The sequence below is a fragment of the Mobula hypostoma genome, chromosome 8 (assembly GCF_963921235.1).
Source record: "Mobula hypostoma chromosome 8, sMobHyp1.1, whole genome shotgun sequence".
Classification (NCBI taxonomy): domain Eukaryota; kingdom Metazoa; phylum Chordata; class Chondrichthyes; order Myliobatiformes; family Myliobatidae; genus Mobula; species Mobula hypostoma.
Genome location: NC_086104.1, coordinates 29,678,504 through 29,696,727, shown reverse-complemented (window position 1 = coordinate 29,696,727; position 18,224 = coordinate 29,678,504). Strand labels below are relative to the sequence as shown.

The following is an 18,224-nucleotide window of genomic DNA, read 5'->3' as shown; positions in this document are numbered from 1 at the left end:
TTATGTAGTTTTTGTCAGTTTTAGTCTTGGTCTGTCTTGTGTTTCTGTGATATCATACTGGAGGAACGTTGTATCATTTCTTAATGCATGCATTTCTAAATGACAATAAATGAGGACTGAGTGTCCTCATAATCTAATCTAATCTAATACAGTATGCCCTTGATGGTGCTGCCATCAGTGACATCATCACAATAGTTCAGCCTTGTGTTTGGCATCCCCATCACACTTGGAGAATGTCAGATCTTGCACATGCTTCACTTGCATCTGACTGACTTCACAAATAGCTACTTATCACATGGGGAAAATGACGGAAATAAATCAGGCATTTTCCATCTGATGCATTGAAATTTGTTGGTGTTTTATAAATATCACTCCCATCCAAACACTTCAAGGCCAGTGGTAGCACTTGGCAAGATTATTGATTCATACAACTTTAAAATAAAAAAGCATTATGTAAAGACACATTGATAATGTATCATATTTCGTACATTGCACTTCCTGAGTTCCAGGGGCTCTCCGTTGACCAGGACTGACCATGGATGATGCGTTCCCGGGGCCTACGCGATACGCAAGGCAGTATGCCAGCCAGGGTAGTACGATGTGGAGAGCAAGCTGTTGCTCAGGTAGCAGGCCCTCCCCCCTCCACACAGCAGATGAATCCAAAAGAACAGCGGAGATTGATACAGCTTGGCTCCAGTGGCATTGCAGGAGTTGCCAGTCAGCAACGTAGGACTGCCTTGGGGGTCCAGCTCTGTACTTTTCCTTGAGGTTTCCTCTCGAAGACTCCCCCATGAGTAGGTGTAGCCACAAAGCAGCGGAGGTTTGAGATCAGAGTTTTAATTCTCCTAATTGAGCTGCCAACCATAGCTGATGAGCCCCATATGCCTGAAGCGACTAGTTTTACGGCACCAGTAACCTGCCTTTGCTCCTTCTCTTGTCAGTAGAAACAGTTCTGCCGGGCTTAGCAGCTAAGCCACACATGAAGGCCAGGAAGTGGACTTGGTTGTCAGAGGCTATTTGAGGCGCACGCCACTGGGAGCATTTAATTGGTAGTGAGAACTAATTCCCACTACAACCACCGGCTATGACAACCTTGAAGAACCACATCCTGAGTCACCCTTTAGGTACTAGATTGCTTACCAAGAAATAACGTGATACTGATTAAATTCAAATTCTGTATCCTTAAACCAATAAGCCACAACTAAGTTAAATTAAACGCTAATTAATCAAATGTATGAGGATGGATTGATGTGAAGGTGGACCATGTTTCATTTACATTCTTAAAATGCTAACAATATCTCACTTGTAAGGGGCAACCTGAGTCATTCACCCTGCTTAATATCATACCTTCTCCCTGAATCTTTTTAGTCATTCTGTCCATTCTGCTTTGCTCTGCCTCATGGCAAAAGCTGCACTGTTTCATTATTTACAGCTAGTTTTTTTTTGGTATTTGTTTTTAAACAATTTTCAAATACCCAGTGAGACCAGAGATTGAGAAATAGTTTGCAATAAAATAAATGCATAAATTACTCAGGACCTGGAGCAAGAGTTTAAGGGTGTGAGTCTTGGTGCTTGAAGGTGAGATTTACTTTACAGCATTTGGGACTTAGAGAGAGCAGATGAGCTCAAAAGAGATTGAGTCTCAGTGCCTACAGGTGAGTTCACTTTACAGGTCCTCAAAAAAGGTAAGTCACCTAAATGTTAGCTAATAGGTCATTGGCTAATTAACTAATTCACAGCAGCCAATAGAAAGAAGGATGCTTCAAGCAGAGCAGCTATTGCAACAGTGAATGAGTGTAGTACAGAAGGCTTCAAGAAGTTCCAATGTGATGATGGGGAGTAGGAGGCCTAGGTGGTTTGCTTAGAGTGAGAGCAGGAACTTTAATTGCAAGATAGCTTATGCAATTAAAAAAAAGTAAGATTAAGTAGTGGCCTTTTGGAGTAGAATTTGTGAGATGTGAGGAGTTGAGACTTCAGTGAGGGGGCAAAGGTAAGAAGAAGTAAAGTTTTATTTTTGCTGTTTATAGTTAGTACTTGATTCAGTATAGCCAGGATGGTAGTTAAGACAGTAGAGTACTCCTGTAGAATATGGGAAGTCAGGGAACCTCACAGTCTACCTCAAAGCCTCCCTGATCAAATGGAATAGTGTTGGGAAATGTATGATAATGCATTTCGGTGAAAGGAACAATAGTGCAGACTATTATCTAAATGGGGAGAAGGTTCAAACATCAGAGGTGCAAAGGGACTTGGGAATCCTTGTGCAAGACTCCCAAAAGGTTCACTTATGGGATAAGTCTGTGGTAAAGAAGGCAAATACAATGTTGGCATTTATTTCAAGGGGAATAGAATATAAAAGCAAGGAGATAATGCTGAGCCTTTATAAGATACTAGTCAGGCCGCACTTGGAGTATCGTCAACAGTTTTGGGCCCCATATCTCAAAAAGGATGAGTTGTCATCTCCTCCATTTCATGAACATCTGTGCTCATCCACCTTCCTACTGCCTTAACAGAGCACCCCATGAGCATTCAACATATTATCCTCCACCTTCTGCCATCGCCAAAGGGATCCTACCCTAAATATATCTTTGGCTCTTCCCTCTCTCGCCCCCCCCCCCCCAATGCAGGGATCACTCCCTCGATGATTCCCTTGTCCATTCATCCCTCCCTGCTATTCGCCTTCCTGGACCTTATCCCCTGCAAGTGGCCTAAGTGCTATACACACCCATTCCCCTCCTCACTCACCCCCATTCAGAGCCCAAACAGTCCTCCCAGGTGAGGCAACACTTCACCTGCGAGCCTGTTTGTTTCGTCTATTGTGCCTAGTGCTCCCGATGCAGCCTCCTCTACATCGGTGAGGCCTGTTGAAAATTGGAGGGAAGAACCGCTTCACTGAGCACTCTACTCCATCGACTAAAAATGGAGCTTCCTAATGGCCAAACACTTAAGTTCTTATTCCCATTCCAACATGTCGGTCCAAGGCCTCCTCCTGTGCCAAAATGAGGCCCCCCTCAGAGTGGAGGAGCAACACCTTGTACTCTATCTGGGAGGTCTCCAATCTGATGCCATGACTATCGACTTCTCCTTCCGGTTTAAGAAAACATCTCTTCCCTTCCCTCCCCTCCTCTTCCATTCCCCCTTCAGTCCTCTCGTTTCTTCTTACCTACCTATTACCTCCCCCAGTGCCAAGCCTATTTCTCTTTCTCATATGGCCCATTCTCCTCCCCTATCAGATTCCTTCTTCTCCAGTCCTTTATCTTTCCAACCCATTCGGTTTCAGCTATCTCTTAGCTTGTACTCCTTCCCTTCCTTCCACATTCTTACTCTGGCATCTTCCTCCTTCATATTTAGCCCGGAAGAAGGGTCTCTGAAATGTCGACTGTTTGTTCATTTTCATGGATGCTGCTGACCCCTGAGTTCCTCCAGTATTTTGTGTGTGTTGCTTTGGGTTTCCAGCATGTGCTGACTTTGTTGTGTACTTGATGAGGGGCATTGCCTTTTTGATGTGAAGGTGTAACACCACAACTTGGAGATGACATTCTTGGGGGATTTTTCCAGTGGGGCCATGTGGGTTGCACATAGAAACAAAGATGGTTACTCTCATGTGGCTCGATTATAGACCACCCCCACGTAGTCAGTGGGAACTTCAGCAGGTATGCATGGCAGTCCCATGAAGGGTTTCAGCCAGAAACATCAACTACTGATTCTCCTCATTAGATGCTGCCTGACTCACTAAGTCCCTCCAGTATTTTGTGTGTGGATGTAGGTTCCACAATAATATTAGGAGTGCAAAACAAAGGTGGCAATGGAGAATTGGTCCCCTTGGAGATCTGTAGGGCTGCCCATGTCTTGAGCTGCAGGGGATGGGTGAAGGTTTTAATAAATATTTATCTTTGGTTTTTGTGGAGGAGAAAATCATGGTTGCCCAAGAGATAAGGGAAACAAATTGGGATGTTTTGGAGGACCAATCACATCACCAAAGAGGAGGGGGTATTTGCGGCCTTGCAGAATATTAAGGTAGATAAATCCAGAGTTGGGCAAAGTGCATCTTCAGACTTTGTGGGAGGCTAGAGAGGAAATTGTGCAGGCAGAATGAACAGCATAATTCTTCCTCAATGTTGCAGTGTTCAGTCTAGACTTTGCATTCCAGTCTTGGGATTTGAACCCAAAACCTGATTGAGAAGCAAGAGGGTGACATGTCAGTGCATGGCAGACACATCAGGTTGTTAGACAATTGAATTAAACAAGTATTAAACTCAGGAAAATCTAAAGGCAAAGACAGTGAAAAACGTTTGCTCCAGTATATCAATCTGTGCCCAAGGCAATTGTTAGGAAATTTTGTAAACAAATTCATAATGTTGATAAATGGACCTCAATCTCAAAAGGTACTGAATTCAATGACTACAAGTGATATTATTGAAAGGCAGGATAATTTCATGCTGAAAAAGAAAAATATTAATGTAATTTAAGTTCACATTTCAAAAGTGGCAAATATTAAGGTGAGGACCTGACTGGAAGGAATACTCCAAAGAAGCTCATTTGATTCCGGTTATAAAGTTCACAGTAAATTTATTATCAAAGAACATCTGTAACCACATATTACCCTCAGATTCATTTTCTTGTGGGTATTCGCAGAACAAAAAATAGCTCCACACAAAGACTGACAAACAACCAATCCCTAAAAGATGACAAACTATGCAAATACAAATAATAATGATTAATTAAGTAAGTACCACTGAGAACATATAGAGTCCTTGAAAGTGAGCCCATAGGTTGTGGAATCAGATCAGTGTTGACGAGGAAACAACTGCAAAAGGTCAAAGTTATAGAGGCAAGTCTTTGAAAAATGATGGTAGCATTTCTTGTAATAGTCATGTTTGAATCCACAATCTTTGTTGTCCCAATCTAAAGGGAATTGTTTCAGAATTTTGAAAATAAGAGCATAATTTTTCTTAATGAATCTACTGATCTGTTTCAGTATTTATTGAATTCAGTTTCTATGAGTAGTATGATATTGAAGAGGCAGATTGTAATTGTACTTTACTTCAACACTGGAAAATATTAACATTTCCATTTCTTCATTATTTAATTAGCCTACCCCTTTGTAAATGAAATATCACAAGGTCAAATTCCCAACCTCAACTCTCTAACAAGACACATAAACATAACATTGCATCATGCAATTTAAACTTCAACTTATTGTCAATGATATTGTCAAGGTCCACATGCAAGGTGGAAAAGTTATACTTACAGTGTCAAGGATTCATTGTTCATTCCTTGAAATGCATTTTCTGGGATTGATAAAAGATGTAAGTTGTCACATATTTCCCTGAAAATAAATGAAAAGGAGAGTGAAGGACACCAATCTACAATGTCTTATTAATTTGTGAATGTCAGGATTAATATTTATAGATGAATGTATAAATTATCACTTAAAAGAATGCAACCTCTAATATCTGCTGGTATGATTTTTTTTTCATTTTCCACTCCTGTCTGAATCTAGTTGGAGCAGATTTTCACCAATGTCACAAAGGTAGGAATGGATGTTCTTGTGCTAATTTTACAAGGAAATCTGAACATCAAGCAAAAAATGTGTATTCTTGGAGATATGACCCCTCGCTGCCAAAGTAAATAAATTCTTCCTGAACAACTCAATTAAATCCCTTTCAGCCTTTGCTTCCCTAAAATTTGCCAGCCCTGGCAACATCTTTAAGTCTCGTCTGCAACCTCTCTAATGCTATCACATTTTTTATGTGAGATAGTGACTCAATGTCACACAAATATTTCACTTAGTCATAGCACAGCCTCCCTATTTTTGCATTCTGTGCCTCAGACAACATAGGCAAGTATTTCATAGCTTCTTAGAAGCCTTCTGATTTAACTGCTAACAATAGTACATTCTGTTGCCTTATTTCCTTTCCTCAAATATTTCAATTATTTTCTATCAACCCAATAGTGGATGCAGACATGTTTCCTCGAATTTGACATTTCTGAAGTCAAATATGCTGCCTGAGTGCCTTTACTTTGTTAATGGAAGTTTTATTTTAAAATCCACATATTGATGTTTTTATTAGCAAACTGATTTTTTGACTATATGATTCATTCTCTAAGCATTTTGTAATGGGAACTCTGGTTCAGCTTCCTTCCCCAGCAGCTTTCACAACCGTTGGGTCCCTTTGTCATCAGTTGACTGATGAAATTTGCAAAATATTTGAATTAAAATTGTATATTAGTTGCCATACGTGATATTTAACATGCATGCCATTTAATATATAGTTTTGTCCTTTGGTTTTTCAGGATTTCAAATTGTTCATCATTCTTTAGTACAAAAGGGAAAAATAAATACAGTAAATATAAATGTAACAGAGATCCTATAAAACAATGTACAAATAACTTGTATACAAAGACTGATCGTATGTCATACAGTGATATGAATGTAGTGGTGGTGGGGCAGGTTGATGGGCAGAGGTGTTGATCATCCTGATGGCTTGGGAGTAGTAACTGCTTTTGAATCTGGTGGTCCTGGCATGGATGTGACACATCCTCCTTCCGAACGGGAGTAGGACAAACAGTCCATGAGCAGGCTGAGTAGGATCCTTCATGATATTGCTGACCTTTTCCCAGCACCTTTCTGCACACAAGTCCTTGAGGGCTTGTAGACTGGTGCTTATACCAAGGTCTGTGAGATTCCTGTGAGATCAATTTGTCTCCTGTGGTACAGACCTGCAGGAACTCTTTGACCTTCATGATACTTAACAAATTTAATTCAATAACTTGATGAAATTCATTAACCTTACCATATGTCACTTCAATTGCTATTTGTAATTGCACCATTTTGTCCAATATATTGGCATGAATACAGTGCTCTCGGGTCTTCCAAGCAACATCCCAACACTTAGTTCTCCTTTCGCTCTTTAATGCAACTCCTGAAAGCAGATGCTCACACAACCCTCTGCCTTTTAACTCCATCTATTCCCAGCACCAAAGCAGGTAGTTCTGCCTCAAAGGAAAGATTTAGGAATTGAGGAAGGAATAAATTTAGAGGCCCATTGAGAGGCTTCTGTCCAAAGATCTTGTTCACTTCCATGGTTTTAAAGACTTCACAAGACATAGGGTATATATAACATAGAAACATAGAAAACCTACAGCACAATACAGGCCCATCAGCCCACAAAGCTGTGCCAAACATGTCCCTACCTTAGAAATTACTAGGGTTACCCATACCCCTCTATTTTTCTAAGCTCCATGTACTTATCCAGGAGCCTCTTAAAAGACCCTACCATATCCACCTCCACCACCATTGCTGGCAGCCTATTCTACACACTCACCACTCTCTGCGTAAAAAACTTACCCCTGACATCTCCTCTGTACCTACTCCCAAGCACCTTAAACCTGTGTCCTCTTGTGGCAGCCACTTCAGCCCTGGGATAAAGCCTCTGACTATCCACATGATCAATGCCTCTCATCATCTTATACACTTCTATCAGGTCACCTCTCATCCTCCTTCGCTCCAAGGAGAAAAGGCCGAGTTCACTCAACCTGCCTTCAGAAGGCATGCCCCCCCAATCCAGGCAACATCCTTGTAAATCTCCTCTGCACCCTTTCTATGGCTTCCACATCCTTCCTGTAGTGAGGCGACCAGAACTGAGCACAGTACTCCAAGTGGGGTCTGACCAGGGTCCTATATAGCTGCAACATTACCTCTCGGCTCCTAAATTCAATTCCACGATTGATGAAGGCCAATACACCGTATGCCTTCTTAACCACAGAGTCAATCCGCGCAGCTGCTTTGACGAAAATAAAGTAATTCTTTGCACTGAATTATTTCCCAGAAAAAGAAACCTGGATAATTCGCTTACAAGAATGGAAGAATCCTGTAGCCATAACTGTGCACCAGTTAAGAAAGTTCTAAGGAAGTTTCTTGCCTTTGTAGGGCATCAAGGACTATGCAGCAGCCTCCATCAGTAATAGAACACCCAGTAGCAAATGTTCCGGTTGCAGTACTACTTGTGAATGTTCAAACTGCTGTGAAAAAAAAACTTGAGATCTAATTTTCTAAAGGTCACCCTACCTAAATTCGAGAAGCTAGGAGATGGGATTGACAGAACATTACAACAGGACTTCATTAAGGTTGTGCCTTTCTAAAGATTACAGAGCACATTAAGGTCATATCATCTGCCTTCCAAGATGTTGCGACATTCTATAAAACTCTTCTTGATTTTGCTTTGCTCAGACATTATAGAGGGAGCAGAAGTGGAGAGAGTGAGCAATTTCAAGTTCCTGGGTGCTAATATCTCTGAGGACCTAATCTGGTCCCAGTATATTAATGCAGTTCTTTAGAAGGCAAGATATACAGTCGGCCCTCTGTACCCGCGGGTTCCGCATCCGTGGATTGAAAATATTTGACAAAAAGTTCCAGAAAGTTCCAAAAAGCAAAACTTGAATTTTCCATGCGCCGAGCACTACGCTGAATTCACGCGAACGAAGTGATGTGTAGGCATACCCTGCTGTAGCCTCCCGCTATTTCACAGATCCTCAGTCTCTCTCCAGCACTCGTTGTTTGAGCATTGTTCGCCTTGCGTCTCATTCGTTCGCTTCTTGTGTTGTGAGCGAGAGGAAGGAGTTTAAGGCTAGTAAGGGACGGCTGCTAGCTATGTAAAGCCTCAAGATCTTAAAGATCACGGGAGAATTGGCATCGGCAGCCGAGGCAGCATCAGTGTTCCCAGAAGAACTGCGATGGTTGCGTCTGCACTGAACATGTACAGAATTTTTTTTTCTTGTCATTATTTCCTAAACAATACAGTATAACAACTATTTTACATAGCATTTACGTTGTATTAGGTATTATAAGTAATCTAGAGATGATTTAAAGTATACGGGAGGATGGGAGTAGGATATATGAAAAAACTACGCCATTTTATATAAGGGACTTGAACATCGTGGAGATCTTAGAACCAATCCCCCGCTGATACCGAGGGACGACCGTATTTCATTAGGTGTTTGAGAAGATTTGGAATGTCACCTCAAACACTCAAATTTCTATGGATGTATCATGGAAAGCATTCTGACTGGCTGTGTTGTCTGGTATGGGGGGGCGGGAAGAGAACTACAGGATCAAAGTAAGCTGGAGAGAGTGGTAAAATTAGTCAGCTCCATTATGGGTACTGGACATGTTGTATTCAAGACATCTTTAAGGAGAGGTGGCACCCATCATTAAGGACCCCACCATCTAGGACCTGCCCCCTTGATCAGGAAGGAGGCACAGAAACCTGAAGGGACACCCTCAGTGACTTAGGAATAGCTTCTTTCCCTCTGCCATCTGACTCTGAATGGACCATGAACACTACCTCACTACTTTTGTTTTTATTTAGGTTTCACAAGGTTTCAATAAGTGCATTTATAAGAGGAATGTATACAATAAACATCCTGAAATTCGTTTTCTTTGCAGACATCCACAAAAACAGAGGCGTGCCCCAACGAATGAATGACAGTTAGAACATTAGATTCCCAAAGGCTCCCAACCCCAACTTGGCCTCTCACACAAAGCAGCAGCAACGACTCCATCCCCACTTCCACAAAAGCATCAGCACCCTCCACCGAGCACTTAAGCGTGCAGCAGAGCATCAGTAAAGACACAGACTTGCTCTTCGCCCAGAGGGTCGCACTAAATAAGTGCAGCTCTCTGGGCACACAACCCCCGGCAGCTAACCTGCTGCTCCCGATGTTCCGTGTTCTCCCGCGTCGCTTCAGTCAGGGGCACCGGCCTAGAATTAGCACATCCCCAGAGTGACGAAATGCTGGTACCCTGAAGGTGTGCTCATTTATGTTTTTGCACTACTTATTTCATTTAACCATTTGATATATGTGTGTAATTCAGTTTTTCCCCTATATTATCATGTTTTGCATTGTACTGCAGCCACAAAGTTAACAAATTTCACCACCTATACCACAAGACCATAAGACATAGGGTCAGAATTAGGCCATTCAGCCCATCGAGTCTGCTCCATCATGGCTGATCCTGGATCCTACTCAACCCCAAATATCTGCCTTCTCACTATATCCTCTGACGCCCTGACCAATCAGGATACAGTCAACTTCTGCCTTAAATATATGCACAGACTTGGCCTCCACCGCAATCTGTGATGCCAGTGATATTAAACATGATTCTGATTCTGCTGTTTAGCAAAATATGGGTATTAATGACAATTGATAGCAAAAACAATGTGGTGAAAGTAAATGAGTGCATATGGTATAGTGATATTAAAAGGGAAGATCAGTCTCCTAAATAATTAATTTTCTTACATCCAGAACTGGTGCAATATTCTTTACTGCTTGGATTCTCTGAGTCCTTGACTGGGAGGTTCCTTTTAATTCTTCAAACCAGTTCAAGTTTCTTTGAAAAGCAAAATGAACAACAACCATGGAGTAACACACACACACACACACAATGCTGGAGGACCTCAGCAGGTCAAGTAGCATTTATAAAAATGAATAAGCAGTCAATATTTCAGGCTGAGACCAACCTTGGAGACTAGTTAAACTATGATGCAAAATACATCTAATTTATTAAAGCATCTGAAATGTTGCTCCAAGTTTCTTGAATGCTTGGGATCTTTCTTAAGTATGCCAGTTTGATTCAGCAGTATAGTTTGCTTAGTCTGGCCTACATTTAACACCAGAACTGCATCAATCTTACCCTGGCTTTGAAATGGACTTGACATTCAGTTTAAGGGTAATTAGAGATTGGCGACAAATTCTTAAACATTCTCATTTCCACCTTGGTTTTCTCCACAAATAACTCTCCCTCCTTTCATTACCTTGCCTTCACAGTGTGTTGACTCGATGCTTGATTCACCTTACCATTGTCTCCTGATATTTTTGGAGCTTCTTTCATCATTTTTCTTGGGTAATGATAAACTTCGTGGTCTAGTTTACCTATGGTGATTGTTTATAACTGCCAATTTCAAATCATCCTTCCATTCACGATTCACACATGGTGATATGTTTTCTTTTTGTACGTTAGATTTATTTTAGACTAACAATTCCCTGATCATCCTCAATTCCTTCTGAATACAAGGACAGAATTTTAAGTAACTTGCAGAAACAGCAGGCTGTCTCTCCCATCAGCAACTTAACGCATGAGATCTCTGAACTAATGGAGGAATCTCTAACCACTGCAACTAATTTATTTTCCAATACTTCTTTTGATACTAGGATCTTGATCTTAATACTGCCCACTTTCTCTGACTATGAGATAAGCTCGTGAAATGAATCTGCTTAATTTCAGTAGTCTTGTATTTTCAACACAAAACTTGCTTTTAATTTGACAATTTCACTGAAGGCAGCCAGAAAAAAGATGGTGCAGAAATTGCACAGACATGGGGAACAATTTTCAATATGGTACGTAGCTTGGATCACCTCCCTCTGGCACTCCCCCCCCCCCTTTCCTTTCTTCCATGGCCTTCTGTCCTCTCCTATCAGATTCCCTGTTCACTAACCCTGTGTCTCTTTCACGAATCAACTTCCCAGCTCTTTTACTTTACCCCTTCCCTCCTCCTGGTTTCACCTATCACCTCGTGTTTCTCCCTCCCCTTCCCCCCCACCCCCAACTTTTTCAGTTTGACTCCTCATCTTTTTTTCACAGTCCTGATGGAGGGTCTTGGCCCGAAACATCAAATATACTCTTTTCCATATACTCTTTGCCTGGCTTGCTGAGTTCCTCCAGCATTTTGTGTGTGTTGCTTTTTACATTCTCACCTGGATGATAAAAACAAACACATTTTCCATCCCCTCCCCTATCAAATTTATTTCAATTATACTGATAAGGTTGTAAGGATACTTACAGAATAAAACTGGATGCAATAGAGTGGATGTGGGTCAGATCAGGAAAGAATCCTACCCCGGTATTGCAAATGCTCCTGGTTTAAAAAAAATTATGAATTGATCATTAAGCAAGCAAATAGGACAATTATTTCTTTTTAACTTGCAGGTGACTATGTTGAAGTTTAACAAATTTATGAGTCTACTATAGCATCAAACAGGTACATTTAGTAGTAAGTATTTTTAAACCAAATCCTAAGTCAGGGGAATATAAAATATTGTTTAATCAGAAGTCATTCGCACATTCAACAGCATTTTCCCTTCCTTTGATAACGTTCATAATCTGAGGGAATTAGCATTATTCAACTGATTCTATGTACAGAAACTCCAAAGGAAAGTTTCATAAGAGATGCCTAGAGTAGACAATACCTGCATGATAATGCAGCTAGTAAAGAGTACGAGGCATGGATACTTATTTTCCATGAAGTTACTTACTGCGTTGCAGAGGAAGAGCAGATAGAGTGCTACATACACAAGGTTTACTAACACTTTATGCTTTTAATATAAATATACCTGTGTGCAATCTGTCCCTCTATAATTTTGAAAGCTTTTACATTATTGAGGTTTACATTCATGATTCTCATTTGTTTTGAGTACATAGAACTTTGTCCTGGAATACGTACAGGGAAAAATATATCAGCCTAGAAATGTATAGACTCAGAGAAGTATAACACAGAAACAGACTCTTTGGCCCATCTAGTCTGTGCTGAACTATTAAACTGCCTAGTCCCATCGACCCGCACCAGGCCATAGCCCTCCATACACCTACCATCCATGTATCAATCCAAACTTCACTTAAACATTAAAATCGAGCTCCCATGCATCACTTGTGCTGTTCAACTCCTTCCACACTCTCATGACCCTCTGAACGAAGAAGTTTCCCCTCATGTTCCCCTTAAACTTTTCACCTTTTACCCTTAGCCCATGATCGCTGGTTATAGTCCCACACAAGCTAGTGGAAAAAGCCTGATTATATTTAGCCTATCCACAGAAGTATAATTTTTTAAACCTCTATCAAATTTCCTCTCAATCTTCCACATTCCAAGGCATAAAGTCCTAACATATTCAATCATTGCTTTACAACTCAGATCCTCCATACTAAGCAACATCCTTGTCAATTTTCTCTGCACTCTTTCAACCTTATTTACATCTTTCCTGTAGGTACGGTAGATAACCAAAATTGCACATAATTTACCAAATTAGGCTTCACCAATCTCTTAAACAACTTCAACATAATATCCCGTATCCTGCACTCAACACTTTGATTTATGAAAGCCAATGTGCCAGAAGGTTCAAAGGTTCATTTTGTTAGTACAACTCTGATACTTGTCTTCTCCAGATAGCCATGAAATACAGAAAGACCATGGGAGTTGATGAAAGAAAGGAGATCAACTCCTCTCCCCAGGTACAAAAAGCAAAGAAACAAAACTCACAGGCCCCAAAGTCCCCCACAATCTCAAACAAAACAGCAACAATACAATCCCCAACTCCCTCACTCACAGAAAAAAAACCAGCAACAATCCCTGACCCCATCACCTGCAGAAAAAAAAACAGCGACAATAACAATACCCAACTCCCTCACTCAATAACAAAAGCTTTCTTTACAACCCTATCTACCTACTAATAGGTAAGGTAAGGATGGAGATGATTTTAACAAAATGACTAAATATATGCAGTAGATTCTGTGTGTAGGTACATAATTTTCAAAAAGCAATTTATTACATGGTATATTGAAAGCTTGCTGCTAATATTAACATGCCTAAAATTACCAAGAGCTTGGAGCCAATTAGTTATAGGAAGAAAACTGAATGTACTTCTTTCTAGACTGGTTGTTTTCCCATAACAATCACACATGAATCAGACTTGGGTATAGGAGTTATAATGGCAAGATCTGATGAAATATCAAAATGGTGCAACTTTAAAAAGAGTAGTAATTCAGATACTCAAAGAAAATTGGATAGAGTGAGATCATGCAAGGCATCAATTGGATACATTTTTTAATATGACTCCTATGTGTCCGTAAATTTCTAAAAGACTGCAAATAAGAATTCAGAATTTGTGATTAAGTAACTGATGGCAAAATTGCTTATTGCAAAGGATTAAATTCAATAATGCAGAAGAGAGCATAATTGGAAGATTGCAGGGAAATTTTAAGTGTGACTGTAAATTATAGAAAGTTACAAAGATAGGGACTAGGTCATGTCAGATCTGAAACAAGAATAAGAACTTTAAAAGCAATTTAAAATCTAAGAGTATACAGATGAGCAAATATAGAGAATGGGTTAATTGCATGGCGCAATTGGGATACTGGAAACCAAGGACATCACATAAGAGAAAGAGGTTAAGAGGTCATATTTAAATTGTTGTATAGAGCATCTTGGATGTGGAGAGCTTTGCTAGAAAAATTTGTGCAAGAAGAATGTACAATTTTCATTTGTGGTTAAATATGTTAGTTTATGAAAACTGCTGAACTGATAATTCTTTGAGAGGGTGTGAAGGAACACTTGGTAAAATAACTGCACTCTCTGATGCAGAATTTTAACTTTTTGTATCTTAAAGGCAGAAACAAAAAGCAGATTTTTAGGCCATGAATTAGATACTTTTGACTCTAGTTATTTCTGTCAATAAGAAATCAAAGTGAAGACCCAACTTTCTTTTTGTGGAAGATCAAGCAGCATAAAATAGTTAGTCCCAAATCTTACAACTTATACCATCTAACTGCAATAGACAATAGACAATAGGTGCAGGAGTAGGCCATTCGGCCCTTTGAGCCAGCACCACCATTCACTGTGATGATGGCTAATCATCCACAATCAGTACCCTTTTCCTGCCTTCTCCCCATATCCCTTCACTTAGCTATCTTTAGGAGCTTTATCTAACTCTTTTCTGAAAGAATCCAGAAAATTGGCCTCCACTGCCTTCTGAGGCAGAGCATTCCACAGAACCACAACCCTCTGTGTGAAAAAGTTTTTCCTCAACTCCGTTCTAAATTGTCTACCCCTTATTCTTAAACTGTGGCCTCTGGTTCTAGACTCCCCCAACATCGGGAACATGTTTCCTGCCTCTAGCGTGCAAAGGTAGATTGGAACCCATTTGAAAAGCCTAGATAGAGCGGATGTGGAAAGAATGTTTACAGTAGTGGGAGAGTCTAGGACCAGAGGGCTACAGCCTCAGGATACAAGATTTGGTACCAATAAAAAGAATAGAAAAAGAACATCTTTCATTAAATTTGGCAATGATTTTCAGAAAAATGTTTTTGAAGAAAATTGTATTACATGGATTAATCTTCCAGGTATATTATTAGAGGAAGAATTGTGAAATATCTGCAGAGGTCCTGCAGTGGAAGAATGGGAGAACACTTAGGCAAAATTTTTTTTAAAAGCCATTTCCCTGGGAATTCTGAACATACTCCTAATTTATGGCTAAAAGGAGGTCCTATAACCATCTGCTGGAGTACAGGGGCTCTATTTCTATGAAAAAATGAAACAGCTGGATTAGATTACTTTTCTTATCTGCATTTACTTTTACAATCTTTAGGAACCAATACATAAATTGTAATAAAGATTGAATAAAAGATAATGCTACAAAAACCACGCTCAAAAAATTAAATATAAACAGGGCTGTATGAATCCTTCTTTTCAAACTCTATTGCAAATTAAGGTCCTCTCACAAGTATCTCAGCCGTGGTAGATTCCTGAAAGCTTCTTGGTCAATTTTCACCAGGTGCTTTGTATTCTGAATCGAACTGGAAAGAGAAAGATAGAATAAATTTGAATTAATGGAGAAATAAGTGAGAGAATGGATGTTATTCCAAGAAGCAGACAAGAATCTGATTAATTAATAGCTTAATTATTTGTAAGTGATCTTTGGTTTGAAAATACAGTCAATTTGGACAAAATAAGAACTTACTGAATACTTCTCCCACTTTTCACATTGACCAACTGTACCCCTATCATCAGCTACAAGTATTGACATTTTGTTTGATGATCTGCAGACATGTCTAACTGTCCATGCTTTAGATATGAGGCTGAGCCCTAGGCACGAGTCAAGCTTCATTCCACCACAACAAGTTCCACACATGTATACTTTTCATCTCAAATTGCTGAGTTGCTGTCAAGAGTGGAAATATGGACTGATATAATTTTTTAACCTTGTTTAATTAAAGAACTGAGTCGATTATAGAATCCCTACAAGTTGGTTCAACGATTCACCGCAGGTTTGGAATCAAACCTGGACCACATGAGGACACTGTTCAAAGCTTTAAAGAATTAACTAACTCAGATAACTACTTCTGATTATTTAATTGTGATTTACTTGTCTCAAGGCCATTACTTTCTTCTTGATCACTTCAAACTTCAAAGCCTTCAGGGTATTTGTTTGTTAAGCCTTGTGTGTGTGCCAGATATCTTCTGTTGATTCCAAAAGATGTTGCAATGATTCAAGCAAGCAAATCTAATTTATACAAAAATTGAAAGATTAAGGGTTTTGTTGATCTTCTGCAGTATTCCTTTGAGAGATCATCAAAATGAACCAGAAAATGGCAGAGACCCAGTTGAGATAGATTTCAGCCATTTCTGAAGTTCATCTCTGTAAAACACCGCTATACCAATTTTCTTTTAGGTAAATAACACCAAATGACCATGAGACATAGGAGCAGAATTAGGCCATATGGCCTATCGAGTCTGCTCCACCATTCAGTCATGGCTGATTTATTATCCCTCTCAACCCCATTCTCCTGCCTTTTCTCTGTAACCTTCAACACCCTGACTAATGAAGAAGTTATCAACCTCCACTTTAAATATTCCCAATTACTTGGCCTCCACAGTCTCTGTGGCAATGAATTACACAGATTCACTACCTTCTGGCTAAAGAAACTCCTCCTGACTTCTGTTTAAAATGGACATCCCTCTATTCTGAGGCTGTGCACTCTGGTCCTAGACTCTGCCACTACGGGAAACGTTCTCACCACATCAAATCTATCTAGGTCTTTCAATATTTGATAGGTTTCAATGAGATTTCCCCCTCATTCTTCTAATCTCCAGCGTATAGACTCAGAGCTATCAAACACTCCACATACATTAACCCTTTCATTCCTAAGATCATTCAAGTTAACTCGTCTGGACCCTCTCCAATGCTAGCACATCTTTCATTACATAAAGGGCCTAAAACTGCCCATAATACTAAAAATGTGGTGTGACTAATACCTTATAAAGCCTCATATTCTAGTCCTCCTGAAATGAATGCTAACATTGCATTCTTACTACCTACTCAATCTACGAGTTAACCTTTAGGGATCGTGCACGAGGACTCCCAAGTCTCATAGCACCTCTGATTTTTGAATTTGCTCCCCATTTAGAAAATAGCCAATGCCTTTATTCCTTCTACTAAAGTGCATGACCATACACTGCATTCCATCTGCCACTTCTCTGCCCATTCTCCTAATCTTTCCAAGCCCTTCTGCAGACTCTATGCTTTCTCAGCGCTGCCTGCCCCTGCCCCTATCTTCGCATCATCTGCAAACTTGGCTGCAAATCCATCAATTCCATCACCCAGATCATTGGCATATAACATAAAGAGAACCAGTTCCAATACTGGCCCCTGTGGAACACCACTAGTCACTGGCAGCCAACCAGAAAAGGCCCCCATTATTTCCTCTCTTTGCCTTTTGCCAAAGAGCAAATCAGCTGGGACGGGCATTCATGCCCAGAGTTCCTACTCTACTGGTTAAGTTGGAGCCATGTCTATCAACAGTGGTGGGAAACCTAGTACACAGAGTAAACCTCATGGGCAATTATCTGAATCCTCAAAAACATTGTTTTATTTAAACACAAAATTCAAACTCAGGAGCTCTAATTCATTTGGTGAGCAGATGGTAGAAGTTACAAACTTTTGCAGCGGGCTTAAGGCTGCAAACTAGTTTGTCTACTCTCTTCTTGCTGGAGAAATGCATTGCCACTAATGCTATTAATTGGCTAACCACCTCAGGCAGACACCAGGTAAACACTTGAGATCAGCCCAGGGGATCAACGCTGGAAATTGGGCTAATTTTTCTGAAAGACAAAATTGCTTTTACTTTGCCTTCTAGCCCTTTTTCTGTTCCTCATTACAGAGTTCTGGAAGCAAAATTTCCCCTGCACACTGCAAGATTTGGTGGAACATGCAATATAATATGGAACGGCCAAGAATTTAGACACCAACAGCATGCTAATGAAAAATGCTCCTTCAATTCAGTTCAGTCCAGTGGAGATAGTTGTTTAATTATCGGACAATATATCCTTGTCTGTATAAGTGTGGCACAGTAGCGTAGCAGTTAACGTAACGCCAGTATGGTGCTGACAATCACCAAT

The 18,224-nt window shown here is 40.2% G+C and overlaps 1 protein-coding gene across 2 annotated transcripts in view; it reads right to left on the bottom strand.

The window, feature by feature from the left end:
- LOC134350432 (lutropin-choriogonadotropic hormone receptor-like) overlaps positions 1 to 18,224 on the bottom strand; it is a 114,769-nt gene that overhangs the window by 29,206 nt on the left and 67,339 nt on the right. For both annotated transcript variants that reach the window (XM_063055620.1, XM_063055621.1), the window contains 3 exons: positions 15,548 to 15,622; positions 11,841 to 11,915; positions 5,249 to 5,326 (listed from right to left, as the gene is read on the bottom strand). In XM_063055620.1, the coding sequence (XP_062911690.1) occupies positions 5,249 to 5,326; positions 11,841 to 11,915; positions 15,548 to 15,622 (228 nt within the window). The remainder of the gene's footprint in view (positions 1 to 5,248; positions 5,327 to 11,840; positions 11,916 to 15,547; positions 15,623 to 18,224) is intronic.